A 27,118-nucleotide genomic window follows, 5' to 3' on the forward strand; every position below is an offset into this window, starting at 1 on the left:
GGACATGTTTGGACCAGTAGAAGGAAAGCAAAGAGAGAGGGAGGGTTATGGGTGGTGCTCTGTCTGGGACCAGCAGGCTCCTGATGCTTGTTGCTCTCAGAGCTGACAGTCCTGTCCCCTCTCTGAAAACCACAGAAATTTTAATTTGGGGACAAGCCCACGTTCTTGCCTGCTGAAGGAGCAAAAATGAAACCAGATCAGCCTGGTAAGAGATTTGGGGAATCTCATGAAGTTTACTGGCAATACTTCCAGAGATCCTGAGCATGGGGAGCTGTGGGCCAGGGGGCAAGATCAACCTCAGGGCAGAGGGGCTCTGACACCCTCCAGCAGTTGGAATTGCACAGGTAGGATTCTCTTCTTCCCCCAGTGCACCAGCAGGATGGAAAAACCATTTTGGAAATGAGCTGTGGACCAACCAAGATGGTTTTTTTGGCCAGTTCACAAGGTGCTGTGCTGGAGTTAGACTGGCCCAGCTCACAGAGCAAAAGGATTCCAGCCCAAGTGGCACCAGACAGAGGTGAACAAGGTAGGGGAACAAGCAAACATTTACCTTGTGCAGCAATGAACTTGTTTTTCTCTTGGTACCCCTGCAGAGAAAAGAAGAAAAAGGAAGACAAATGAAAGATGAGTGGTTGTCTAAGAGAAAAGTGATGAAATGCAGACACATCACTCACAAAGCCACCACCTCCCCTGGTCCTTACTCTCCCCTGGGCAGAGAAGGGGCTGCAGCCTCTTGGGGAGAAACAGCATCAACATTGAGGAGAAATAATGGAAAATCCCTGTGCAAAGGGTTCCTGTGTTTGGTGATAACCATACAGGACCCACCTCCTCCTCAGAGCAGGGCAATGTTGCTCCTGGTTTAGCTGGGTCCCAATCTTTTCCATCCCCTTCCCATCTCCAAACCTATTAAGCAGCCCCACCACTCATCAGCTGTTAACCAGGAATCCCCAGCTCCTGCAGGAATGGTTCCCAGATCCCTTGGGACCAAAGGAGCCAGCTCAGTTTTCCAACATTCCAAGGAGAACCAGTGCTTCTCAGCAGGTCTGCTGGGAAGTGTCCCTGCCCACGCAGGGGGGTTTGGACTTAAATGATCTTTAAGTTGCCCTCCAACCCAAACCATTCCAAAGTTCCATGATTATTTTAGAAGTGGGGAAAGGAGAAGTGGGAAGAGATGGGATTGGGGCAAAGCAGCTGAGCAAGGGCAAAGCTACAGCTGGAATTTAAATTCCATCTCAGCCTCTTACTCCAACCACACTGCCCTTGGTTCAAGGCATGGAGTGAACCATGAGGAGCTCTAGCACAGCTACACAAAGGTTATGGGATTAAAAAAAATGTGATTTATTGCTCTGGAGGTGTTAATATAGGAGGCAGGCTCTGAACCATCCTCTAACAAGGCACAAGTCACATCTCAGAAAAGCCTGGGGAGCAGGCACCACCATCCAGGCTGCAGCTGGAAGGGATTTGCCCTTCAAACCCCAACACTCACATTAATGAAGGAGGCATTGATGTAGTCAGAGTCAGGAACCCCCTCAACAGGAGTCAGGTGAACCCTGGAATGATCATCTGGAGGAAAATAAAAACTCTGCATTAAAACCACCTCCCTCCACATAGCTGGTACCTGGTGTAGTGTCAGAGTGGAGGTGTTTGTGTGGGTTCCCCCCATCACACAAACACCTTTATGCCCCCAAATTCTTTTTATTTAAGCTTGGAGAGGTGCTAGACCTCACCCAAGGAAATTTTTCTTCTGCAGAACCCATTTGAGGAAGCCCCTGGGACAGCCCACCCCCCTACATCACCCAGTGGGATCTCCCCATTCCAGCATTTCCCATCTCCTGAGGGCTCCAGGGAACTCCTCCTAGAAGGCAGCTGCTCTGGTTTGGGTCAGGATCAAGGGGATTTTCTGTCTTGTACTTTTGCTTTCAGCTCAGTCTCTTGTAAGTAAAAAGCACAAGACAGAAAATCCCCTTGATCCTGACCCAAACCAGGACAGCAGCTGAAGCTAAAAGAGATGCAGCCACCCATCCAGGATATGAAATGACCTCAACTGTGTCTTTTCCCAACCCCAAAACCAGGAATGTCTTTGGGATGCAGGAGCACCAGCCATTTCCTCCCACCCTGCCCAACCAGCTCCAATACCTACAGGGCAAAATGTTCACATATCTGTTCTTCTCCTTGTTCTCCTCCTTGGAAGCAGCTTCACACGTGGCCTGGATGGGACATGCTGGGAGAGCCTGCAAGAGCAGAGGAGGTGTTTTTCCATGATCTTCTCATTTTATGGGAAGAACCACAACATGGTCAGGCTGTGTCTGAGCATCCCAAAGGAGCAGGGTCACTCCTTGTTGGCCTCCAGCAGGTTAAGTGAGCAGCAACTCCTTGTCCTCCTTCCTCCTCAGATGTGTCCCCACCCCACCACTGCTCCTTGTCTTCACCAAGCTCAAGCTGACCATTTAAACAGCCTGGGCTAGCCCAGAGAGAGAGAAAAAAAATCCCTTTGGAAAAGTCCATCTGGAATCTCAGGACTCATGAACACGAGGTGGCAGCAAAGCCTCTGACACCAAACCCACCAGCCCAGCCATCAGGGAGCTCATTTCTACCCCTGGAGGCTCCTGCAGAGGTTTCCTCCTGTTAGGAGTGATCCCAACTCACTGAAACCCCCTGGGACAAGCCCTCTCTGTCCTAGCACACCCAAGGATGGGAAAGAGCACCCATGCACCCTCCCACCCCCCCTCCAGGGAGTTATTCTGCACCCAGCAGCACCAGAATCATCAGACTGGGGGGTGCTGGGGTCAGAGGTGATGCTATCCTGGTGACAGCACCCAGGTTTCACCCTCAAGCAGGGGAGATGCTTCCCCAGCACCCTTATTCCATGTTGGTGGGATCTGGAATCTGCTATTCCAAGAGGATGAGAAGGTATCAGAGGGATTCTCCATCCCTTCCTCCAGCTGACAGGACAGATGAGCTTTGCCAACGGAAGTCTTGGAGGCAACTGAGTATTTATAACCTGAAAAACCCCCTTCCCCAGACATTTATTGCACCTCTTGAGTTTCAGGGAAGCACTGCCAGGAAGGTATCAAGTTGTGCAACAGCTGAAGGAACCTGAGTGGGTTTTTTCATAGAATCCCAGGCTGGATTGGGTTGGAAATGACCTTAAAGCTCATCCAATCCCACCCCCTGCCATGGTCAGGGACACCTCACCCCAGCCCAGGGTGCTCCAAGCCCCATCCAACCTTCAACACTGCCAGGGATGGGGCAGCCACAGCTTCTGGGGGCAACCATGGCCAGGGACAGCTCTCTTTTGCTCAAGGCTTCATCCAACCTGTCCTTGAGCATCTCCAGGGACAGGACAGCCACAACCTTACCCTGGGCAATCAAGCAAATCTCCCCCTTTTGCAGTGAACATGAGGAGCAGAGGCTTGCCCAGCACCACAGCTGATTTAGGACCAGAACGAATCCTCCCCCCTCGTAGCCCTTTGAGGCCCAGGCAGAACATCACTCCCTCTAGAAAACTACCAGATCAGGTCCTCTGAAGCACAATGCCCAGCACTGACACTATTTTATCAGCTGAGTTACCCCTGGGCTGAGGTGCCTCTTCCTGAGGTGCCTCCTCCCGAGCTGCCTCTTCCCAAGTCTCTCCCACTCCGCACCCTCGGCCGTTCCAGCTCTTTTCTCCCCGCTCTCCCCGGTGACACCAGATGCTTCCCTGGTGTCAGCCCAACACCCAGAGGGCTCTCCAAGGCCAGAAGCAAAGGCACTCACGTTGAACTCTTCCCGAAAGAGTTTGTTGTCATCTGCCATCCTGCGGTTGATCTCCTCTTCCAGTTTATCCACGGGCAGGGGCGGGTACTTGCGGTTGGTGCTGGGGGAGCGAGCCAGCAGTGGCATGCTCTGAGGCTCTGCAATGACACCCAAAGGCTCAGAGGTGCCCACCCAGCTGCTCCCCAAGCTGGGAGGACCTGGGGTAATGGTGGGATTTGGCAACCTCAGGGAAAAGGTTGGAAGTGTTGGACCTGGAAAGGTTTTTTTTTTCCCCCAACGCAAACGATTCCGCGGTCGGGTGGGGAGGGGGTCTTCACCAAAAGGGTGATGAACACCTCCCCTGGCACTTCACTGTCACCCACGTGGAAATTTTGGCACCTTCACAGGGACAGGAGTCCCAGGTGGGCACGGGAAAGGTGGCTCGTGGTTCCCCAGCAAAGCCAAGAAAGGGCACGTGAGGGTTAGAGCAACACGAGCAGCAGTTTATGAAGTTCACACCTCCACTCACAGCCGTGTGAAATGGGGGGAGGGAAGGAAGGTTTTAGCTGCCAACATGAAAAAAAAAAAAAAAAAGGTGCTGATTTAACTAAGTGCTCACTCTGAAGGTGTTTGGTTTATGTGGAGGGAGCTCATGAAAAGGCTCTGAACCAAATCCAAGACGTGGTGGTCCCTCTTCAGCTCTTACTTTGGTGCTTCTGACCAGACAGAGATGCCCAACTGCAGACCCTCAGTGGCTTAAATCCAGAAAAAAACCCCAAGCTCAGGGACAGAAGAGGGCTTGACACATGACAGTGGGCTTGAAAATTACATCTGTGCATCTTTAAGAGGGTGAAAAAGGTTTTTATAAAGAAAAAGCAACATATTCCCTGCTTTTTTGTTAGTTTGGTGCCCACGGTCACTGTGAAGATCTGAGTTTTAATTAGCCAGCAGACTGATTTAAGAGGGTAGAAGGATATTTAATTATTCCCCAGAGACATGTTTTTTTTAAAAAAGAAGGGGTTTTTTTGAGTCAGACATTGTGAAAACATGTTTTTTTTAAAAAAGAAGGGGTTTTTTTGAGTCAGACATTGTGAAAACTCAGGGGGAGCTGTGAGGAGTCTGGTGTTGGAAGTGACTGCAAATTTAAATAACAGTCACTGGAGGGCAAACTTTTTTGTTACTGGAAGCTGGGAAATAAATTTTCATTCTAGAAAGTTTGCCAAAATCATGGAAAAAGAGAAAGTTCAGAAAAAGAAACAAAAATGCAGATGATTAAATACTCTCCTACATAATGATGAGGTGGGAGAACAAAGTCCCCAAGTCCCCATGGTACTGGGCTCTGGTTCCAAAAGTGCCACATCCCTGGGCTTTCCTGAACTTTCACAGAGGTTTTGCCTTTAGGGGCATAATATTTATACTATTCTGGTGTATTTCTATTTATTCTGGTGTATTATACTGATATTATTCCCACCAGAAATAATAATAACATAAATATGTTCTCAGGTTCTTCATACACCCTTCCCAGATGACACTCAAGCAGAATAAAATCTTAATTTTTTTTCAGTTTACACATTTCCAGCAAATCAGCTCCCCAAACCAGTACTGGGTGGGTGTGTTCCCATTCCCATTTTAACTGGTCAGGAAAAGATGCCACCAGGTATGACACTGGCCACGGGCCCATAAGTTTGCAGGTGACTTCTTGCTGTGTTGGAAAGGGAAAGGCACTTCATGGTCAGCAAGCAGAGCTGGGTTTTTTATTTTTCTATTTATTTTTCCCCTTACTTATTTAATCACCAAATTGTTGAGTCAATTAAAACAGTTCTTACTACACATATCCAATGCAGGACTATACCTGAGCTGTTCCACTTTACTTTTTTTTTGTTTTTTTCAGAAAAACCCTCCTTGATTTTATCACTTTAAGGCTTTTATCAAATTTTGGTGGGGTTTTTTTTTTTTGGGTTTTTTTTTTTTTTTTGACATTTTAGGAGCACTGGTGATTTCCCTGGCTAACCAGGCCTGATTCCAAGCAAGGGAAAAAGCAAAAAGGTGCAAATATTCCACTCTCAGTCCAAAAAACATTTGCAGGGAGTTGTTCAGAGCTGAACAAAGGTGATTCCAGCTGGGGGAGGGATTTTTCCTGAGAGGGGTCTCACCTGCATCATCTGTCCTGCCATTGGATAACCGAAAGGAGTTGGAGTGACTCCCTGCCTGCTTGTATTTCTTGAACCTAAAAAAGACAAGAGGGTGAAGAACATCAGTAGACACCCCCCAAGAAGCCCAAGTTACCTTCTGGATGAAAGGTGCAGCCACCAAGGCTTTTCCTCCCCATCCCATGGCTCGGTGAACGAGGTGCTGGTTCCAAGAGGCTCTAAAAAATCCTGGAATCCACTTTTTTAAGTGGCCACATCTGGAAAAAGCTGCAGGAAACTGGGAAAGGTGAAAGCCAGGAGGGACTTTCAAGCTGCTTTTTTATGGAGGAGACTCCAGGGGGGTTCCTGGGCTGAGTCAGCAAAGCTCAGAAAGCCCAGGCTGAGCTGCAGCAAAGTTTTTCTCTGGGTGCTTTTAACTTGAAGCAGATCTCACACTCCCCGTGCCTCCAGCTGAGGGTTTTGCTGAATCACAGGAACTGCACAAACCCTTTGCTCCAGGGCTGGAAGCCAGGTGGGGAGGACTCAAACTCTGCTGCTGCTGCCCAACCCCAGAGGTAAAAATCGCCCTCAGGTTCCCTGCTGCAAGGGCAGGCCCAGAGCCAGGAGGAAAAGGGGATTTTTCCACTCCTAAGGAGAGAGTTTTCTTTTTCTTTTCCTTTTTCCTTTTCCTTTTTTTCTGTTCCATTTCCTTTTTTCTTTTCCTTTTCCTTTTTTTCTGTTCCTTTTCCTTTTTCCTTTTCCTTTTCTCTTTCCTTTTCCTTTTTTCTTTTCCTTTTCCTTTTTTCTTCTCCTTTTCCTTTTTTCTTCTCCTTTTCCTTTTTTCTTTTCCTTTTCCTTTTTTTCCTTTTCCTCTTTTTCTGTTCCTTTTTTTTCTTTTCTTTTTTTCTTTTCCTTTTTTTCTGTTCCATTTCCTTTTTTCTTTTCCTTTTCTTTTTTCCTTTTCCTTTCTTTCTGTTCCTTTTCTCTTTTCCTTTTCCTTTTTTCTGTTCCTTTTCCTTTTCTCTTTTCCTTTTCTGTTTTCCTTTTCTCTTTCCCTTTTCTCTTTCCCTTTTCTCTTTCCCTTTTCTCTTTTCCTTTTCCTTTTTTCTTTTCCTTTTTCTTTTCCTTTTTCTTTTCCTTTTTCTTTTTTCTTTTCCTTTTTTTCTTTTCCTTTTTCTTTTTTCTTTTCCTTTTTTTCTTTTCCTTTTTCTTTTTTCTTTTCCTTTTTTCTTTTACTTTTTCTTTTTTCTTTTCCTTTTTTCCTTTCCTTTTTCTTTTTTCTTTTCCTTTTTCTTTCCCTTTTGTTTTTTTCTTTTCCTTTTCCTTTTTTTCCTTGTCCTTTCCCTCTTTCTTTCTCTCTTTCTCTCTTTTCCTCTTCTCCTTAACCACCAAATTATTGTGTCAATTAAAATGTTCACAGCAGGTGATTAAACACTCCCCCCTAGCTAAGCAGATAAGCCCTCAGGAGCTGGAAATGCTACATTTGGAGCAACCTGGAAGCTCAGATTTTTTTAAAAAGGACCTAAAAAAGGCTTTTGGTTCTAATCCCAGCTACAGCATCACCAAACAACCCTCCTAATTCCTGGAGAGAGGAGCAAGTCTCTACCAGATCCCCCCAAAATATTTTCCATCATCCTTCCAGGTTTCTTTCTTCAGCCACTGGCTGTGTCAGCCTTTAGCTTAGGAAATAAGCACAAAAGGTTTATTCCTGCTCAGAGAGTAATTAATTTCTGTCAAATGAGGGAAATCAGCATGAAAGCAGCTCTTACCTTAACATGTACAGCACAATAATAATAAATACTATGACTAGGAGGGAAGACAGGGCCACCATCACAGCTATGATTGGAGTCTCATCTGCAACAGGGAAAGAAAAATGTGGTTTTTAACATCAAAAAACATCCATCCCCATCACTTCATGGGGCAGAGCTCTAAAACCCCTGCTTGAATAATAATAATAATGACACATTAATAATAATAACAATAACAATACTACTAATAATGACACTAATGATGAGAATTAAGGTACTGAGGAAGGTTCTGTCTGTCCAGGCTGACACTGAAGACAGAATCAGGACCTGAGTGAGCACCATGTGTCCCAAATGCTCTGAGGTGACATTAAAACCACTGCCCAAAACCCCTCAGCTTTTTCAGAGACCTGTTCACTGTGACACTGGGATGGAAAAAGCTGCAAAGCCTGAGGTTTCAGGACCCATACAGAAAATTTCTCACCAGGTCCATGCATTTGGTAGAGCACAGTAAGGAACTTTGTGTTAAAAGAGGTGAAAACTTGGGAAGTTTCCCTTGGTAAGGAGCCCCCAGGTCCCACATTAGGAAAATATTCCTGATTTTTCTTCCAGTTCCATGTCCAAGAGGACAAGAGGGCCATGGATCATGCTGCACCTGGGCTCTGAACTCCTTCAGGCTTGCTGGAGAGGCTCAAAGTTGCTGAGCTAATTATCATTAGCTGCTAATTATCATCTGCTGGCTCCTTGCAAAGAGGTGGCTCCTGCTGGGGCTTCTTGCATGGAATAATTTGGGTTAAGGGACCTCCAAAGATCATCTGGTGCAGCCCCCCCATCCTTTCAACCCTGAAAATGCTGAATTTAGAGCAGAGCTGATGTCAGACAACCAAAAAAAAAAAAAAAAAGCCACTGAATAGGAACTCATTCTTCCTTTTCCTTTTTTCCTCACTTATTTAATCACCAAATTGTTGAGTCAATGAAAATGTTTGATGTTCTCTCCCTCAGAGATGCTCCTCAGGGGCAGGCACTGCCCAAATCCCTTGCAAACCCTTCTGTCAGGCACAGAAATGTTTCCACCCTCTGGCACCCACAGCAGATATTTATTTTTTTTTTAAAATAAGCTATTGGTAACCTGGAGCAGAGGTCAGTCAAAGAGTGGTCAGCATGAGCAGATCACCCAGATGGGGTTGGAAAGCAAGCAACACAAACCTGATAGGAAAGTGGCCCTGAGGGACATTTTTTGTCAGATAAATGTGGATGCCAGTGATGCCATCTGGGGGTATTTTCATTTTCCATCAGCTAACTCCATCTCTAAGGGCCACTGCACAGTGAATACACACCTCAACCCCCTCAAGACTTCAGGACTTGACCTTCCTTTCCACCTCCTGGGCATCCAGTTCCCTGCCAGGGCAGATTTCTGCTCCACAAGGCTCAGCAACCCCAACCAGATGTTCTTTGGGTTTTTTTTTTTTCTTCATCTCTGACTGCTGAGCTCCCAAGCTCTCTGGTTCTACTGCTGCAAGTGTTGTGGGGTCTGGAAATGTTATTCCAACCAACGGGGATAATTTTTTGGGGGCAATGATTTGAAGGCAATGAGCTGGTGTGGCAAATAAATCCATGAAATCCATCCAATTTTGCACCTCTTTGCTCTTCCCATCTGTTGTCCTCATGTGTTGGCTTCTCCTCCAGCCCAGCAGCAAAAAGCCAAGGAATTCAATGGGAAAAATTTCTACCTCTTGAGTCTTGGTATTATCCACTTGAAGCTTTCCAAAGGTGAGACCAGGAGGGAAAGCAACCACAGGATGTTTCAGCCCAACCCCAGCCAGCCCTTGCCTCTCCTCTCATGTTCTTCTTGTTGAGCCCTCCAACCATACCCATCAGCACCATCTCTGGAGCCAGGCTGAGAGAGTTGGGGGTGTTCAGCCTGGAGAAAGCTCCAAAGAGACCTCAGAGCATCTTCCAGTGCCTGAAGGGGCTGCAGGAAAACTGGGAAGACACTTTGGACAAGGGAATGGAGAGATAAGGAGAGGAGGAATGGTTTCAAGCAGAAAAAGGAGAGATTGAGATGAAACCTTAGGAAGAAATGGTTTGGGGTGAGGGTGCTGAGCCCCTGGGTGCCCCCAGAAGCTGTGGCTGCCCCATCCCTGGCAGTGTTGAAGGTTGGATGGGGCTTGGAGCACCCTGGGCTGGTGGGAGGTGTCCATGGCAAGAGAACTGCAACTAAATGACTTTGAAGGACCCTTCCAACCCAAGCCATGCCATGAGACCATGGTTCCATTCCCTGTCTGGAGGAGGATGACCAAGCCCTCTGGTCTCTGCCCTCACTACACATTGTTGGACCATTCCTCCTGCCTTGCCTGGAGTTAAAGCTCAGCCCAAAATGTGCTGAGCTGGGCAAGGGGCCTCTTGTGGCAGCCCCAGTTGGCAGAAGAGGTGATTTACAGGCAGGGTTTTGGCTTTGGGAGCCTGGGGGAGGGGGGTTGTATGGTTATTTTTTTGCAGCCATTCTTTTGACACATCTGGTGGATGAGTTACAGCTTCTCCCCTGTGGCCACTAACCACTGGTGTGCCAGCAAAGCCTGGGCAGGAAACAAGCTGGAGTGTCCCCAGCTGGTCCTTCCTTCCCCAGACAGTCCTGGGGAGCAGTGCCAACCCCCCTGCAGCTCCTTGTCCTCCTTCACCCTTGCAGTTTGCCTCCAGCAGGGACAAAATGTCAACTTTCTGCATCCAAAGACCTCCAGTGCTGAAGCACCCACCTTGGTCCAGAGCCATGGTGATGCTTAAACCTTGTCCTGGCACTTCTGAGGAGCCAGGAAACCACCTGATGCTCCTGTCCCCAAATGTAGGGTGCTCCATAGTGGTTTGTGGGTGTCCCCTACAGATCCCAGGGAGCTGGGTGCAGCTGCCCAGCAGAGAGGGACAGAGCTGAGCAGCTCTCCTTGCTCATCAGCATCCAGGTCAACCCACAAAAAGCAAGCAAGCAGACAAGAAAAGTGGTGAAACACTGACCTGAAAAGTGTTGAAACACCTGAGTGGTTGCCCAAAGAGGTGGGAGATGCCCTGGCAAGGTTCCAGGTCAGGTTAGACAGGGTTCTGAACAACCTGATGTGGTTGGAGATGTCCCTGCTGACTGCAGGGGGTTGGACTGGGTCCCTTCCCACCCAAACCATGCCCTGACTCTGTCCTGTGATTCCCTGGTGCAGGTTTAGCAGTGTGAAACAGGTTGGTGTGGAGTTTATAAAGCTGACACTCTGCTGCTAAAGCAAATGTTCTGGTGGTGAGGCCAGTTCTCAGAATGAAGAGATGGAAAAATCTGCCTAAGTGCTCCTTATGTTACAAGAAATGCATTTGTGCTGCTGCTTGCCAACAGAATTTAGGAGAATAACAATTATTCATGTAATTTGCAGAATGGATCCAGCTCGTGCAGGGTAAGTCACACTCAGTACAGACAATTCATAAGCAGGAAAGGAAGGGAATTTCTTGAATGGTTTCTTAGGTCTTGGTTATCCAGCTCTGGAGACAATAAACCTCAAAATTTTGAGAGTGTGCAGCAGGAACATGTTGTATCCAACAGGACAAATTGCTATGGGATTGTTTAGTGCTGAGAAGAAGAGCCCAGCACAAATTAAGAGATCAGTGGGATGTAAAGAGCAATAAAATATAAAATCCTTACCTCTTCTGTCAGCATTACCTGTAGAAAAAGAAAACAGAAGTCCCTTAGTACAAAGAAATCTAAATTTTCATAAATCAGGAAGGATCAAAGACCAAGACAGTGACAAATTTAGTAACTCTCATCATTTTTGTGTAATTTTTTTTTTTAAACACCAGCTCCAAAGCCAGGAGCTGCAGCATGAGGTTGAGGACAATCTTAGGAGGTCTGGAGGAGGAGGAACTGCCTGTACAACACCACAGAATCCATTTGGTGCCTTCTGCTCCTGTCTCTCTCCTGAGCACCACTTGATTCTGACTGAGACCCGAATTTCCCATCAAGATTAATGGCAAGGGCAGCCCTAAAACTAATTTTGTTCCTTGACAAATTCCTTGAAATAAAGAAAGAATTAGGTTTGGTCATTTTTCTCAGGACTGACATCAAGGGAGAAGCCAAATCTGGCCTTGGGGGTGCAGTGGCCAAGGTGCCATAGCATCCACAAAAGGAGTTCACCAAAAAGTTACCCCAAATCACAAAAAAAAAAAGTAGCAAAGAGACACAAAATGCTAAATTCATTTTCATCCTGAAGATTAATTTCCCTGATATCATGTAAGTCATTACAAAGTCCAGATCTTAGCAGTATCTAAGGTTTTAACACCATCCCTCCCACTCAAAAGCTACATTATTTCTGAATTTCCACCATCTAAGGTTGCTCTGGACCCCTTGATTCTGCAAAAACCTCTTGATTTGGGCTTGCCAGGAAGCTGGATGAGCTTGGGGATGGCAGAATGCTAAGAAATTTGGGTTCCAAGGTTCCTTTGGCCACATCCCTTCCTGTGCTGGCAGCAAATACAACTTCACCCCAGCTTCATGAAGAGGGCACAGGCATCTCACTGATGTGAAGAAGGGCTCAGATACTCAATACCCAAGATCCCTTGAGATATTTATTCTTATTTTGCTCTTAACCCACTCTTGAGCAGCCAAACTACACTCTTAGGGCAAGAAGGAGAAGGAGAAGAAGAAGGAGAAGAAGAAGGGGAAGGGGAAGGGGAAGGGGAAGGGGAAGGGGAAGGGGAAGGGGAAGGGGAAGGGGAAGGGGAAGGGGAAGGGGAAGGGGAAGGGGAAGGGGAAGGGGAAGGAGAAGGAGAAGGAGAAGGAGAAGGAGAAGGAGAAGAAAAAGAAGAAGAAGAAGAAAAAGAAGAAGAAAAAAAGAAGAAGAAGAAGAAAAAGAAGAAGAAAAAGAAAAAGAAGAAGGAGAAGAAAAGGAAAAGGAAAAGGAAAAGGAAAAGGAAAAGGAAAAGGAAAAGGAAAAGGAAAAGGAAAAGGAAAAGGAAAAGGAAAAGGAAAAGGAAAAGGAAAAGGAAAAGGAAAAGGAAGAAGAGGAAGAGGAAGAGGAGGAAGAAAAGAAGAAGAAAAAAAAGAAGGAGAAAAAGAAGGAGAAAAAGAAAAAGAAAAAGAAGAAGAAAAGAAGAAGAAGAAAAAGAAGAAAGAAGAAGAAAATGAAGAAAACAAAGAAGAAGGAAAAGAAGAAAATGAACAAAAAGAAGAAGAAAAAGGTGAAGGAGCTGCTTACCATTGTGGGAAGCAGAAGAGGTCTCTTGGGTCGTCACCGTCGCACTGAAGTTCCTCTGGGTCACCTCTGGTTCTGTGGTGGGCAGAGCAGTGTGAGGAGCAGCTGGGGTGACACTGGGCAGCAGGGAGGTGGCTGGAGCCATGGGCATGGTTGTCCCCAGGGTGGAGGTGTTGGTGCTGAGGGTGGAGGCGTTGGGGGAGAGCCTGGTGGCTGTGGTCGTGGGTGGCTGTGAGGCCATGGTAGGAACAGTCACTGGAGTGCTGACGTTGAGGCTGTTGGACCTCGTTGGGGTCCCATCCTCAGGACCTGCTGTGGGAGCTTTGGTGGGGCTCCTGGGGGAGGTGGGCACTGTGGTGGGTGGTCCTGTGAGGGGAGAAAGCACAAAGGAACCTCCATGAGATCCCTTTCTGTACCATTGGAGGGTTTAGATGGTAGAGAGTCCCAGCCACAGCTTGAGTCCTGTGTCCAGTTCTGGGCCCCTCAGCTCAGGAAGGAGATTGAGGTGCTGGAGCAGGTCCAGAGAAGAGCAAGGAGGCTGGGAAGGGATCCAGCACAAGTCCTGTGAGGAAGGGCTGAGGGAGCTGGGGGTGTTGAGGCTGGAGAAGAGGAGGCTCAGGGGAGACCTCATCACTCTCTCCAACTCCCTGAAAGGAGGTTGGAGCCAGGGGGGGGTTGGGCTCTTTTCCCAGGCAACTCTCAGCAAGACAAGAGGGCACAAGAGGTCTCAAGTTGTGCCAGGGGAGGTTTAGGTTGGACATGAGAAAGAATTTCTTTCTGGAGAGGGTGCTCAGCCATTGGAATGGGCTGCCCAGGGAAGGGGTGGATTCTCCATCCCTGGAGATATTTCAAAAGAGCCTGGATGTGGCACTCAGTGCCATGGGCTGGGAACCACGGGGGGAGTGGATCAAGGGTTGGACTTGATGAGCTCTGAGGTCCCTTCCAACCCAGCCAATTCTAGAATTCTATGAATTCTATGTAACAGCCAAAAACCCCAAATCTAGGGCAAGGGATGCTTTTTTATGCTGTGAAGAAGGTCCAATTATTACAGAGAGGATCAACATTTATACTGATTTATATTGATTTATTGATTTATAAGCAGCCCATCACCCTCTATCCATTCCTTTATTTCACAGTTAAGTGGAGGGCAGAAGGAGCAAGTCCCCAGGGACATGAGAGCTTCCTCCTTTTATCCTAAGGATTTTTGGGGACAAAAGAGAGGAGACGAGGAGCCCAATTTACCTGTTGTAACGTTGCTAGCACCTACACTGATCAGGCCACTTCCAAGCAAAAGGAGAAAGAACCACAAATCCATGTTGACCTGGGAAGAGAGCAAAGAAGGATTCTTAAAACCACCACCATGCAACATCATTCCAAAATAATTAAAACTGGGGATGCTGCTGTCCATCTGGATTGTGTAGAGCTGGAAGGGAGGAGTGGATGTAGGGTTGGAGTCCCTGAAGGCACGTGGATGGGAAGGATTTATTGGAATTTCATACATTCCCCAACTGGAGGAAAGATGGAGAGATCCCTGGTGGAGCAGCAAAGGTGACCAGAGACAAAGCAGGGAATGGCTAAACTATGGAATGAAGCTGACAGGGATAAGGACCTGGTCTTCAAGGGAATTCATAAATTGCTCTTTGAGGGAATTAATTAATTGCTCATAGAATGGTCTGCAAGTGAGTGTACTTTGAGAAAACTGAAATGCAAGACTACAACAAAGAACCTTGACCCCAAATGCCCCAGAACCAGAGGCAAGGAAGCAGGGGAGGCAATGCCACCACATCCCTGCCTGTTTCTGGGCATCCACAGAAGGTTGGGCTCAACCCTGTTCAAACCCCATCAGACCCCCTGTGGATGAACCCAATCCCCTTCAATAACAATCCAAGGAAGAAATCCAAGAATCCCAGGAAGAAACTTAGGAAGGGATGTGGCCAAAGCCTGCAACCCAACTTTCTTAGCATCCTCCAAAATTACACAACGATGGCACCAGCAGAGCTGTTTCTCCCCCAGCATTTCTACTGACAAGATTTTTTATGGGGGATTTTTATGGGGGATTTCATTCCACCGTAGCCCTCAAAAAGCTCCTGAGGAATGGGTCCAGTTATCTCCTCCCAAAGAGACACGGGCCCAGAGGCTGAGGCAAAAGACAGAGAGATGGGAGACGTCATCATCCTGGCCAGAAGAGAGCCCAAAGCTGCCAAGCCCCAGAGCTTGGGGCCTCCCAAGGTCAGGTCAGCATCTTGCATCTGCTCCGAGCCCAGAGAGGGCTCAGGGACAGCTTTGCTACGTGCCACCAGCTGCCATCTGACTGTCCCCTGTCCTCCAGGTTTTTGTCACATGGCCAGTTGCATCTTCAGCATCTCCTGGGAGAAGGCTGCAAGACCTCATGGCCAAGTCAGGCTTGTCAGGCTGCCAAGAAAGGGTTTTATTCCTCATACGTGGGCTGAGCCTCCTCCTCTCAAATCCATCTCGTGGTGTTTGTGCTTGTTGTATTTATTTCAATCTGCTTCCATCTCGACCCATCCCAAACTCTGGGCAGAAGGACAACACTGAAGTCATCAACGTGCTGGAAACTCTATCAGCTCCACGAGATCCTCCCCACCCTACCCAGGAGGATCCGCCCACCAGCACCACCCACTTGCATGTTTTTCCTCCCCCCCGAAAGAAAACCTGGCAAAAATGAAACTTACTCAGTGACCAAAAGGTCAGACAAACCCTGAACCAGAAGGAAATCAAGCTCCAGAGATAAGAGCTTTCCTACAGCTCCCTCCACAGCCAGGTTTGGGGCAGGGCTTTCTCCAAAGGGTCCCACCAGTTTTCCAGAGGGTTTCATCCCTGGTTTAAATATCTGCCTGGAGGAATTTGAATGGATTCAGTCCTCCTGAAGTTTGGTGAGATCCTGTAGTGCCTCCTGCGAGGCTCTGCTCCAGGGTGGGATGTCCAGAAAACCTACAATTTGTAGGGTTTTGGTGACACATTTCACTCCTGGTGCTTTACACACCTCCTGCCAGAGTCTGAGATGTGAGTGGTCCATCACTGAACCCCATACAGATCCCCAATCTCTTCCAAATCTTATTTAATGGGCTCAGGGATCTTTCAAGCTGGGATAGGATGATGGGAATGGCTGAAATAGGGAAGATTTAGGTTAGACATTAGGAAGAAATTCTTTGCTGTGAGGGTGCTGAGCCCAGGTTGCCCCCAGAAGCTGTGGCTGCCCCATCCCTGGCAGTGCTGAAGGTTGGATGGGGCTTGGAGCAACCTGGTCCATTGGGAAGTGTCCATGCCCATGGCAGGAAGGTTGGAACTGGATAATCCTGGAGGTGCCTTCCAAGCCAAAGCATCCTGTGATTCTCTGAGATCCCAATGGATCAGCCCATACCGACCCCACATGTCCCATTGGCCTCCAAAACTCTTCTGCCCCATCCTCAGCAGATTTTTTGGTACCAAAAGCAGGACCTGGGGGTGGGTGGAAAGGATTTAAAGCTGTGAATCACCTCTTCTTTCTGCCCTCATTACAGGGAAACAACCCACAGAGAGCTGAAGAGCTTTTTATTTCCAGGACATGACTGCTGTATGGATAAAAGCTACAGGCAATCCCTGGGCTGGCCAGAGGTTCCAGCTGAAAAACCTCTTTGGGATGGTGGGATAATCACAGAATAATTTAGGATGGAAACCACCCTGAGGATCACTGAGTCCAACCACTCCTGCAGGTCCCTCTTTTGGAGCTGCTGAGTTTTTATGGCTTTATTCCTGTGAATGCCCAAAGAACCAGGGCAGCCCTGTGAGCATCCCAGGTTGTTGTGTAGATCCTGGGAGATTCTGGGTCCCTGAGTTCAGGAAGGAGCTTGAGGTGCTGGAGCAGGTCCAGAGAAGAGCAAGGAGGCTGGGAAGGGATCCAGCACAAGTCCTGTGAGGAAGGGCTGAGGGAGCTGGGGGTGTTGAGGCTGGAGAAGAGGAGGCTCAGGGGAGACCTCATCACTCTCTCCAACTCCCTGAAAGGAGGTTGGAGAGTTGGGATGATCCCAATGGGATGAGGTTCAACATTCCAAGTGCCAGGTCCCGAATTTTGGCCACAACAACCCCATGGGGAGCTCCATGGGGCACAGAGTGGCAGAGAGGGACCTGGAAGGTGACCATGAGCCAGCAGTGTGCCCAGGTGGCCAAGAGTCCCAATGGAATCCTGGATGAGGAAGAGTGTGGCCAGCAGGCCCAGGGAAGGGATTCTGCCCCTGGGGAGGCCACAGCTTGAGTCCTGGGTCCAGTTCTGGGCCCCAAAAATCAGGAAGGAGATGGAGGCCCAAAGGAGGTGAAGGGATCCAGCAGAATTCCTGTGAGGAAGGGCTGAGGGAGCTGGGGGTGTTGAGGCTGGAGAAGAGGAGGCTCAGGGGAGACCTCATCACTCTCTCCAACTCCCTGAAAGGAGGTTGGAGCCGGGGGGGGTTGGGCTCTTTTCCCAGGCAACTCTCAGCAAGACAAGAGGGCACAAGAGGTCTCAAGTTGTGCCAGGGGAGGTTTAGGTTGGACATGAGAAAGAATTTCTTTCTGGAGAGGGTGCTCAGGCATTGGAATGGGCTGCCCAGGGAAGGGGTGGATTCTCCATCCCTGGAGATATTTCAAAAGAGCCTGGATGTGGCACTCAGTGCCATGGGCTGGGAACTGCAGTGGGAGTGGAGCAAGGGTTGGATTTGATGATCTCAGAGCTCCTTTCCAACCCGGATGATTCCGGGATTCTCCTCTGACCGGCAGCCGGCTGTTTTATCACCTTCAAACCGGATCGGGAGCGCAGCGCAAACTCCGCGCAAGGGGAGGGCTCAGCGCAGCTCCCGGCGCCCACCCCCTTGTGTTAACCACTCCTTAGTCCCTAAAGCAGGAGAAATAAATGCCAGGGATTCGTCTTTCCCTGCTTCTTCATAAAATAAAAATTAAAAATTAAAAAATAATAAAATAAAATAAAAAAAAAAAAAAAAAAAAGAAAAAAAGAAAAAAAAAGGCTCCGGAGTCCTACCCCGAGAAAGCCGAGAGTCTCCCTTCCCCCTCGGCTCCCTCCCTGCCGGTTTCGGAAACGGAGAGGAAATACTTGTAATGTTATCAACATAAACACAGCTCTTGGCCGGCTGCAACATCCTGCGAGCTCTGCAGAAAAACACCCCGAGGGCAGCAACCCGGCTGCGTTCGGCACCCCCGTCCCGGCAGGGCTGGGATGCTCGGGGGATGGGCTGGAAACCTGCAAAAATTGCAGGGATGAAACCCGAAGAATTGCTGCTACTGTCTCCAGTAATATTATATATATAAATACATATATATAACATATCTATGTGTGGTATTAGAAATCTGAATATTTGGTATTGGTGTATCCAGGGATTTTTATATATATATATATATATGGGGTTAAAAACCTGAATAATTGCTATTGATATTTCCAGTATATATATATATTTATTTTTATATTAAAAAAAAAAATATATATAGGGTTAAAAACCTGAATAATTGCTATTGGTATTTCCAGTATATATATATAATTGTTTTTATATTAAAAGATATATATATATAGGGTTAAAAACCTGAATAATTGTTATTGGTATTTCCAGTATATACATATAATTATTTTTATATTAAAAGATATATATATATATAGGGTTAAAAACCTAAATAATTGTTATTGGTATTTCCAGAATATATATATGTATATATACACACATATATAGATATATAATCAATATATATATATATATATGGGGTTAGATATCTGAATAATTGATACTGGCACCTCCAGCAGCATTATACATATATATATATATATATATATATATATATATATATATAAAGATACATAAATATGGGGCTAGAAATCTGAATAACTGCTACATGCATCTCCAGCAATATTATGTATCTATAAATATATATATATATAGGGTAAAAACCTGAATGATTGGTACTGGTATTTACAACAATATTATCTATATTATATATAGATATATAAAAGTATATGCATGGGGTTAGAAATCTGAATAACTGTTACTGGCATCTCCAGCAATATTATGTATCTATAGACAGATATATATGTTATTACAAACCTGAATGATTGGTACTGGTATTTCCAACAATATTATATACATATATATATATATAAAGGTAATATGTATGGGGTTAGAAATCAGAATAACTGCTACTGGCATCTCCAGCAATATTATGTATCTATAAATATATATATATATATATATACATATATATATATATATATATATATGGGGTAAAAAGCTGAATGATTGGTACTGGTATTTCCAACAATATTGTATATATTATATATATATATATATATATATAAAGGTATATGTATGGCTTTAGAAATCAGAATAACTGCTACTGGCATCCCCAGCAATATTATCAATATTATGTATCTATAGATATCTATATATATGGTATTACAAACCTGAATAACTGCTACTGGCAACTCCAGCAATATTATGTATCTATAGATATATAGATATTATATATGATATGTATCATATATATTATATCCTATAATATATGATATTACAAACCTGAATAACTGCTACTGGCATCTCCAGCAATATTATGTATATAGATATATAGATATTATGTATGCTATGTATCATATATATTATATCCTATAATATATGATATTACAAACCTGAATAACTGCTACTGGCATCTCTAGCAATATTATGTATATAGATATATAGATATTATATATGCTATGTATCATATATATTATATCCTATAATATATGATATTACAAACCTGGCATCTCCAGCAATATTATATAAATCTAAATCTATATATGGGCTCAGAAACCTGAATAATCACTTCTGGTGTTTCTAGCAATATTATTTATATATATAAAAATATATACATATGGGCTTAGAAACCTGAATATTTGCTCCTGGCATTTTCAGCACTATATATATATATTTATATATATTTATATATATCTCTACATCTATAAATATCTGCATCTCTCTGTGTCTATGTAGGGTACCTACAAACTGCACTCTCCCATATGCTGCCTGGGAGCTTCCTCTAGGAAGGGTTTGGTTTTTAGGCTGCAGGATGTATGTACTAAAATCAGCAGATTTTGGCAAGGTGATTGATGCTGGGGAGTGGGGGGGAAGGGGAAAAAAAGGAAATAATCTCTTTATAAAGTATTAAGTGGCTTCAGAGTGGTCCTGGTGTGTGTGATGGTGCTGGGAAGGGGGGGGATGGCTGCAGGACCAGCTCCCCGTGCTCACAGAAAGAAGGGGATTTGTATTCAGAGCTGAAAAAAGTGCCCAGATCCTACCTGGATACAGCCATCCACAGGAAAAGACAGGATTTAACCTCCACCTCTGACAAATTCCTTAATTCCTGGGAAATGAGGCAAGGAGGAGACACAACACAAATTCTACCTGACTTTCTGGGACCCTGAGAACCACCTTAGGATTTTTAGGATGCTAAACACCACCTGAGTGCCTTCTGCTGGCCCCAAAGATGGTAAAAATAAAAAAAAAATGGTTCAATTTTCTTTTTTTTTTTTGGTAGGGAAGAGGCAAAACTCGGAGCAAGGTTTGCACCCCTTGAAGGAGCTCATGGTGGGACAAGAGGAAGCAAGAGCATAAAGAAAGAGGAAAAAAGGTCTCTTTTTTTAAATCTTTTTGGTGGCACCAAGCCACCAGCACAGCTCAGCCACCCTGGAAAACAAACCTGCTGTTCCCTCCCTGCTCCTTTTAAATCCCCTTTGGGGTTTTCCAGCCTCGGAGCTGTGATCCATGGCAGAGGAGAGGATGAGCATGGACTCATCCCATGGCAGAACCAGGATCCTCTTCCCCACAACTCCAAATCTCTCATTTTAGGGGAGATGTAAAGGGTGTAAAAATAACCCTCAGGATGAGCAGCTCCAAACTGAAAAGCAAAGCCTGGCTCCTTGGGGAAAAACATCCAAGGGATTTCCAGGAGGTTCCTGGAGCTGTGCATTGAGTTCTTCTCTTTGCTAACACCCTGGTGGGCAGCAGAGGGAGAGGAGCTGTTGGATTTGGGGAGGAAAAAGGGTTTTTTTGCACTCAGCCACAGTCACTGACTCCTTGCATGTGCCTCTGAAGCTGAAACGAGGCCTTTGATGTGTCACTGAACATTATTCCCCCACCCCACCCTCTGCTTTTCCACTCAACAGAAAAGATGAATCACAGCAACCATTCAGCCCTTCTGAAAATCCACTTCGTTTTCTTTCTTTCTTGTTTTTGGTTTGGTTTGCTTTTTTTTTTTTTTTTTTTCTTTTAAACAAACAGGCAGCTTCCACACGAGTGGCAGCCACTGGGACAAATGGTGCATGAGGAGGAGAAGGAACCTGAGGTAAGGGCTTGGGGTTCTGCTTTTTCCACCTGCTCAACCTTCAACAAATCACCAAATCCCTGCTTTCCTCAGCATTTACTCATGGCATGGCTTGGGTTGGAAGGGACCTTCAAGATCATCCAGTTCCATGGGCAGGGACACCTCCCACCAGCCCAGGGTGCTCCAAGCCCCATCCAACCTTCAACACTGCCAGGGATGGGGCAGCCACAGCTTCTGGGGGCAACCAGGGGCTCAGCACCCTCACAGCAAAGAATTTCTTCCTAATGTCTAACCTAAATCCACCCTTTTTCAGTTCAAAACCATCCCCCCTCATCCCATCTCTCCATACCTTTATCCAAAGGCCCTCCCCACCTTTCCTGCAGCCCCTTCAGGCACTGGAAGGTGCTCTAAGGTCTCCCTGGAGCCTTCTCTTCTCCAGGCTGAACACCCCCAACTCTCTCAGCAGAGCTGCTCCAGCTCTCTGACCACCTCCATGGCCCTCAGTCCAACAGAGGAATGCACAATCCTCCTTTTTTGAAGAGCAGGATCACCATATGTGCATGGGAGGAACCCAACCCTCCTCCCTCCTGCCTTTCTGAATGGTACCTCAGGTGGTACCATGTCTCAGAGCCTGGTGCTCCATGAGGTCCCTTCCTGGCACTCCAGGCCACATCACTGCCACAGCCAACAGAGTCACTGCCTGGAAGCCACTCCAAGTGCCTTGGAGGGGAAAAGCTACAAAAACATCCCATTATTTTCCTAATAATAATTTTCCTAATAACTCTCATAATTAGGAGGAGTTTAATTTTGCCCTCAGCCATTCTTTTCTGCCAGCACTGTGGTTGTCTGACCACGGGAGCAAGGTGCTGCTCCCTCCTGCACCTTTCACCATGGGCAGAAGAAAACAGGAGGGGTTGGGGAATAAAACGTGGAGGGAGACAAAACAGGATGAAGCTTCTTGGATCTGTAGCAATGGTGAGGAGAGGGCTTCCTAAAGGATGTGGTTTCAAGAAGCATCAAGGAGGGACAGGTAAAAGCCAAAAAGAAAAAGGAGACCCAGCCCAAAGGAGCTGCCAGCTCAGGGAGGATGAAGATGAAGAAGTTCTTCACCATGAGGGTGGTGAGACCCTGGCACAGGTTGCCCAGGGAGGTGTTGGAAGCTCCATCCCTGGAATTTTTTAAGGCCAGGCTGGATGGGGCTCTGAGCACCCTGATCTGGTGGGAGGGGGTTGGACCTGGATGATCTTAAATGTCCCTTCCAAGCCTGAAAGTTCTAGGATTTATGACTGAGCCTTGACCAGGAGAAAGGTGCTGGGGATGGAGGGGTTTTTGCTGCTGGTGGGGTGGCAGGAGCTGTGATGCAAAGGGGAGAAGGAGGTGACACCTCCTCCTGGGATCTTTACACTGGATCTGCCTAAGCAACACCCTCAGAGCTTGTTAAAACTCTGTAAAAAGATAATAAGAGACCAAACCCCTTGGTCTCCCAGTGGCTTTGTCCCATGGGATGGGCACTGCAGTTGCAACGTGGTGCTGGGAGCTCTAAAGGCTCCAGAGAAGTGAATTCATCTCATTCTTCAAAACAATTAAAAAAAAAATAAAATTAAAAGTCACCTGTGAATAGGCTTCTTCAAATAACCCGTTTCAGGGTGTCCCCTTCTTTGTCCCATTTTTGTCTGTAATGTGTACAAAGAAAAGGTGGGTGCAGCTGCCAGGAGAGGACTGCTGAGGGGTCAGGATGGAGCTGTTATTCAGCAGAACAACATCCTCACTGAGAGAGCAAGGGAATGGGACACGGGGAAGAGAAAGAAGGTTTTAAAAAGAATAATATTAAAAAAAAAAAAAAAAAGCCAAATAAACAAACCAATCCCACAAAAAAAAAACCAGAAAAAAAAAAAAAAAAAAAAAAAAAGGGAAATCCCAGCTGTAGGGCTCAGCCTTTAGGACTGAAATGAAGTCCTAATGGGAGCTGGAGTGTTTGCTCAGAGCATCCTATTTAAAACAAAGGTGTCAGAGGGGATCACTCACATGACAGCCTCCAAAATCTCCTTGGGGAGGCTCCGTGCCAATTCCAACCCATGCGTTCACTCATGCAGTTTAATTGCTGGTTGTGCTTACCCTGAAATCCACCCGGGACACCTGTAGGGATGCAGGGAACAGGCAGCTCATCCCACGGAGCAGCCCCCAGGCTAAGAAAGTGCCCGTGGAGCCCTTCAAATCCTGGCTTTACCTGCAGTAATCCTGAGCTCAGCCCTGTTGCCACAGTAACACTCCTGGTGGAGCCGAGATCACTGATTATGAAACTCAGGGAAAAAATTAAAAAAAAAAAAAAAAAAATTAAAAAAAAGAAAAAAAGAAAAAAAAAAAGAAAAAAAAAAAAAAGAAAAGAAAAAAAGAAAAGAAAAAAAAAGAGGCTGCTAATTAGGAGCTACTCCAGTTCTCCAAAAGCTCCAGATTAAGAGCAACAAAAATCCAGGCAGCAGAAAGAGTCGGCACCAGCGTCAGCTCCTGGTTCTGGGTCCTTTTAGGGATGGGTCTTACAATTCAGCTTGCAAATTCCCTGTAAATTCAGCTGGTTTTCCTTCTCTTTAAACAAATGTGCAAGACTCGGTGGAACAGTCTTTACTCTTTCCATATATTTGCATCTATTAGAACAGGGAAAAAAAGGGTCGAGGATGTACAAGTGGCAAGAGCCGGAGCAGGGCTGGGGATGCCTCCCCTGCCTCTTGTATTAACTCTGTTCCTGCTGCAGTTTGCCAGAGAAAGAAACCAAAATCACAATCTAAGCAGTGGCTGCAAGGGTCTAAAAAGGAGCTTTGCAAACAAGGGGAACCAGAGTTGCAAGCATTTTCCTCTCCAGCTCTGGATTCCAACGCCAAAAGCTTTTTCGAGGCACGTCTTGTGCTGAAGGCTTCAAGCTGCAAAGTCTGACTGGGAGCAGTTGTGCTGCCAGACACAAAACATTTTTCAACACAACCTAGAAGTAAGATACCAGAGAGTATTTCTGAGCAAAGAGAAAACAGCCTGACATGGATTTCTGGAGCCACAAACCCAAAGCGATGCTGCTTCAAAAAGCCAGTTCATCAAAACGCCTTCATTTTTCCATTCCCATTGGATGATGAAGCTACTGAGAGGATGAAAAGGTGATAAATAAGGGCCAAGAGCAGAGTTAGTAGCTTGTAATGTTCATTACATCAAGAGGCAGACTTTTCCTTCCTCAAAGTTGCCATCCCTCTGCTCTCAATGGCAGGAACCAGTCTCATCTCCCACTCACCAGTAATACTGGGGATACCTCAGGTGCAGTGTTAATTACCTATAAATCATAGATTCATCACAGAATGGCTTAGGTTGGAAGGGACCTTGGAGTTCATCTCCTCCAACCTCCCTGCCATGGCCAGGGACACCTCTCATCCAGCCCAGGTTGCTCCAAGCCCCATCCAACCTGGGCTTGAACACCTCCAGGGATGGGGCAGCCACAGCTTCTCTGGGCAATCTGGTCCAGAGCCTCACCACCCTTGTACTAAACAACTTCTCCCAGTTTAAACCTCTTCTCCTTCAGTTTAAATCCATTTCCCCTTGTCCTGTTGCTGGATACTTATGAAAAGTCCCTCTCCATCCTTCCTGGAGGTTCCCTTCAGGGACTGGGAGGCAGCTCTAAGGACCCCCTGGAGTCTCCTCCAGGCTGAACACTCCCAGCTCTCCTTGTAGCTCCAGCTCCTGGATGAATAAATGTGATTTATTAGCTGGAAACAACCCAAAGGGCTGACATTTTATCTTAAGACATTCACCAACCACAACCCAGGATCAAATGGCCAAGCAGGAGGGATCCTGGTCCAGAGCAGATGGAGGCTGCCATGTTGCACACAACAAATGGATAAACCCAGTGGGATTCAGCTGCCATCACTGGGTTTTTAGTTGGAGGCATGATTTCTAACCTTTTAATAGGCTTATTTACAAGAATTAGTCCTTTAATGCTGCGTGCTGATGTCTATAGCACAGTATTAAGCTGGTTTGATGTGACCAGAGAGAGAACATCTGCTTCTGTGAACAGTTAGGGGAATTATTGCCAATTAGGGGACTGCAGGTAGAGCCAGAGGCTAAGAAGAGGGATGTGAAGCTTTTCAAGATGCTGTCACGAGCAGGAAGTTCACTGGGAACACAAATATCCCAGCAGAAAAGAGCCTGTGCCCTGGGAGTACCTGAAATATCCTCAGCAAGGATATTTCCTGGATTATGGAGCCAGGAGAGCTTTGGGACAACCCCTGTTACCATTCACACTGCTTGTGTGAATTGCATTTTGAGCAGGTCAGGCCCCCAAATATTTCTTCTCATCAGCCCACAAAAGGACCAAACTCTGCCTCTGGTGGCTCTCTTTCTACTTTCTTTTTTTATTTTTTCCTGTCTATTTTATTTTTCAACTTCCACCCCCAAAAGGGGTGCCCTTGGTCAAGACAAAGTGATGGTGCCACAAGTGATGGAGCCACCCCAACAAGCCAGCCATTTTCTGCCATTGCTACTGCTACAAACCTGTGATAAATCTGTATATATTTAAATATGTAGCTATATTATTATCATATTATTATTATTATATATTTTATTTATATATATATTAGCTCCAAACCTACTATAAACCTACAAAACTATTTTATTTATTATATATATTGCTATAAACCTATTTTCTGCTGGCACAAGATGATGCAAACTGAAAGGATTCTTGTCTTAAACCACAGAGTGGGTCCAAACCCCTGCAGATACCAACACAAAAGCTTATGCTGAAAAAAAAAAGAATAAAAAAAAAAAGAATTAAAATGCACTTTCTTACCCTTAAAGTGACGAAACAACAGCCTGGGAGGACTAACTTTGAGCCCTCCCATGTTATTCACAATTCATTCTCTATTTTAATCTCCCCAACAAAAGGCTGAACTCAACTGGATTATTGTCAGCAGGGGCTTTTATCTTCAGCCTTCGAAATGGTCAAGGCATGGGAGAGAACAATGACTCTCACAGGAGAACAAAGACAACCTAAACAAAAATACCCTGTTGCTAAGGTTGAAGTCAGCCTTTTTCAGGGGCACAGCCTGGGAGCTGGGAATCCTGGTGCCACCCTTTATAAAAAAAAATTAAAAATGGAATTATGAGGACTTGAAGAGGGGAAAAATCACCTGAAAATCACTCAGCCCCCTCCTGGTTTGCCCTCACTTAAAACATCCCCATCATGGCTCTACCTAAGCCCACGTGTTGCTCCAACCTCAGTGGTCCTGATCCTGGTCCCTGAGCTTCATGTCTTGCTCCAGCAAGGGCAGAAGGTGATCCAGGATTTTTTTCTGTGGTGAAACCTTGGGGTTCTTGCAGCTCTGATGGTTCAGATATTCCCAGCTGCTGGGAATGATCTTTGCTGCAGAGCTGGATGGTGCCACTGGAAAGCTGGAGAAGCTGGAGAAGCCAGCTCTGATGGAGCAAAGAGGGAAAAAAGAGGAAAGCCCCAGCCCAAACCACAACCCCAAAAAGCAACCTCAGAGCAGTGTGTGGGCTCTCCATCCTTATCCAAGGAAGCAGCACCTGCTTCTGGGGTTGAGCAGAGAAATCCCCTTGCCCAGTGGGATGGAAAGGAACTGGGTTTGGCTGTGGTGTCCTCCTCCCTGTTACAAAAACCAGCTTGCTGGCAGCAAGAGGTTCCAACCTCCATAAAACCACAGAATGTTTAAGTTGGAAGAGACCTCCAAGATCATCCAGACCAACACCATAACCTAACCACAAACCCATGTCCTTAAGGACCAGATCCAAATGCCTTTTAAATGCCTCCAGGGGTGGAAACTCCACCACTGTCCTGGGCCAGACTTTGTCTTCCTGTGGGAGAGCTTTGGGTTTCCATGACCATCTTCCTTCCCTCTAGATGGAGCTCCAGGAGAAGCCTGAGATCCCTCCCCAAAATGAAGATGGATGCATCCCATCATCCTCAAGCACCTTC

The 27,118-nt window shown here is 46.2% G+C and overlaps 1 protein-coding gene across 4 annotated transcripts in view; it reads right to left on the minus strand.

The window, feature by feature from the left end:
* The window catches only part of PTPRA (protein tyrosine phosphatase receptor type A), a 118,948-nt gene that overhangs the window by 13,181 nt on the left and 78,649 nt on the right, over positions 1-27,118 (minus strand). For 3 of the 4 annotated variants that reach the window (XM_071753160.1, XM_071753162.1, XM_071753163.1), the window contains 9 exons: positions 14,068-14,146; positions 12,829-13,191; positions 11,280-11,297; positions 7,634-7,718; positions 5,889-5,962; positions 3,757-3,893; positions 2,141-2,231; positions 1,487-1,563; positions 551-587 (listed from right to left, as the gene is read on the minus strand). In XM_071753160.1, the coding sequence (XP_071609261.1) occupies positions 551-587; positions 1,487-1,563; positions 2,141-2,231; positions 3,757-3,893; positions 5,889-5,962; positions 7,634-7,718; positions 11,280-11,297; positions 12,829-13,191; positions 14,068-14,146 (961 nt within the window). The remainder of the gene's footprint in view (positions 1-550; positions 588-1,486; positions 1,564-2,140; positions 2,232-3,756; positions 3,894-5,888; positions 5,963-7,633; positions 7,719-11,279; positions 11,298-12,828; positions 13,192-14,067; positions 14,147-27,118) is intronic. The other variant, XM_071753161.1, reaches the window with a different exon arrangement.

Source organism: Heliangelus exortis, chromosome 10 (genome assembly GCF_036169615.1).
Source record: "Heliangelus exortis chromosome 10, bHelExo1.hap1, whole genome shotgun sequence".
NCBI classification, from domain to species: Eukaryota; Metazoa; Chordata; class Aves; order Apodiformes; family Trochilidae; genus Heliangelus; species Heliangelus exortis.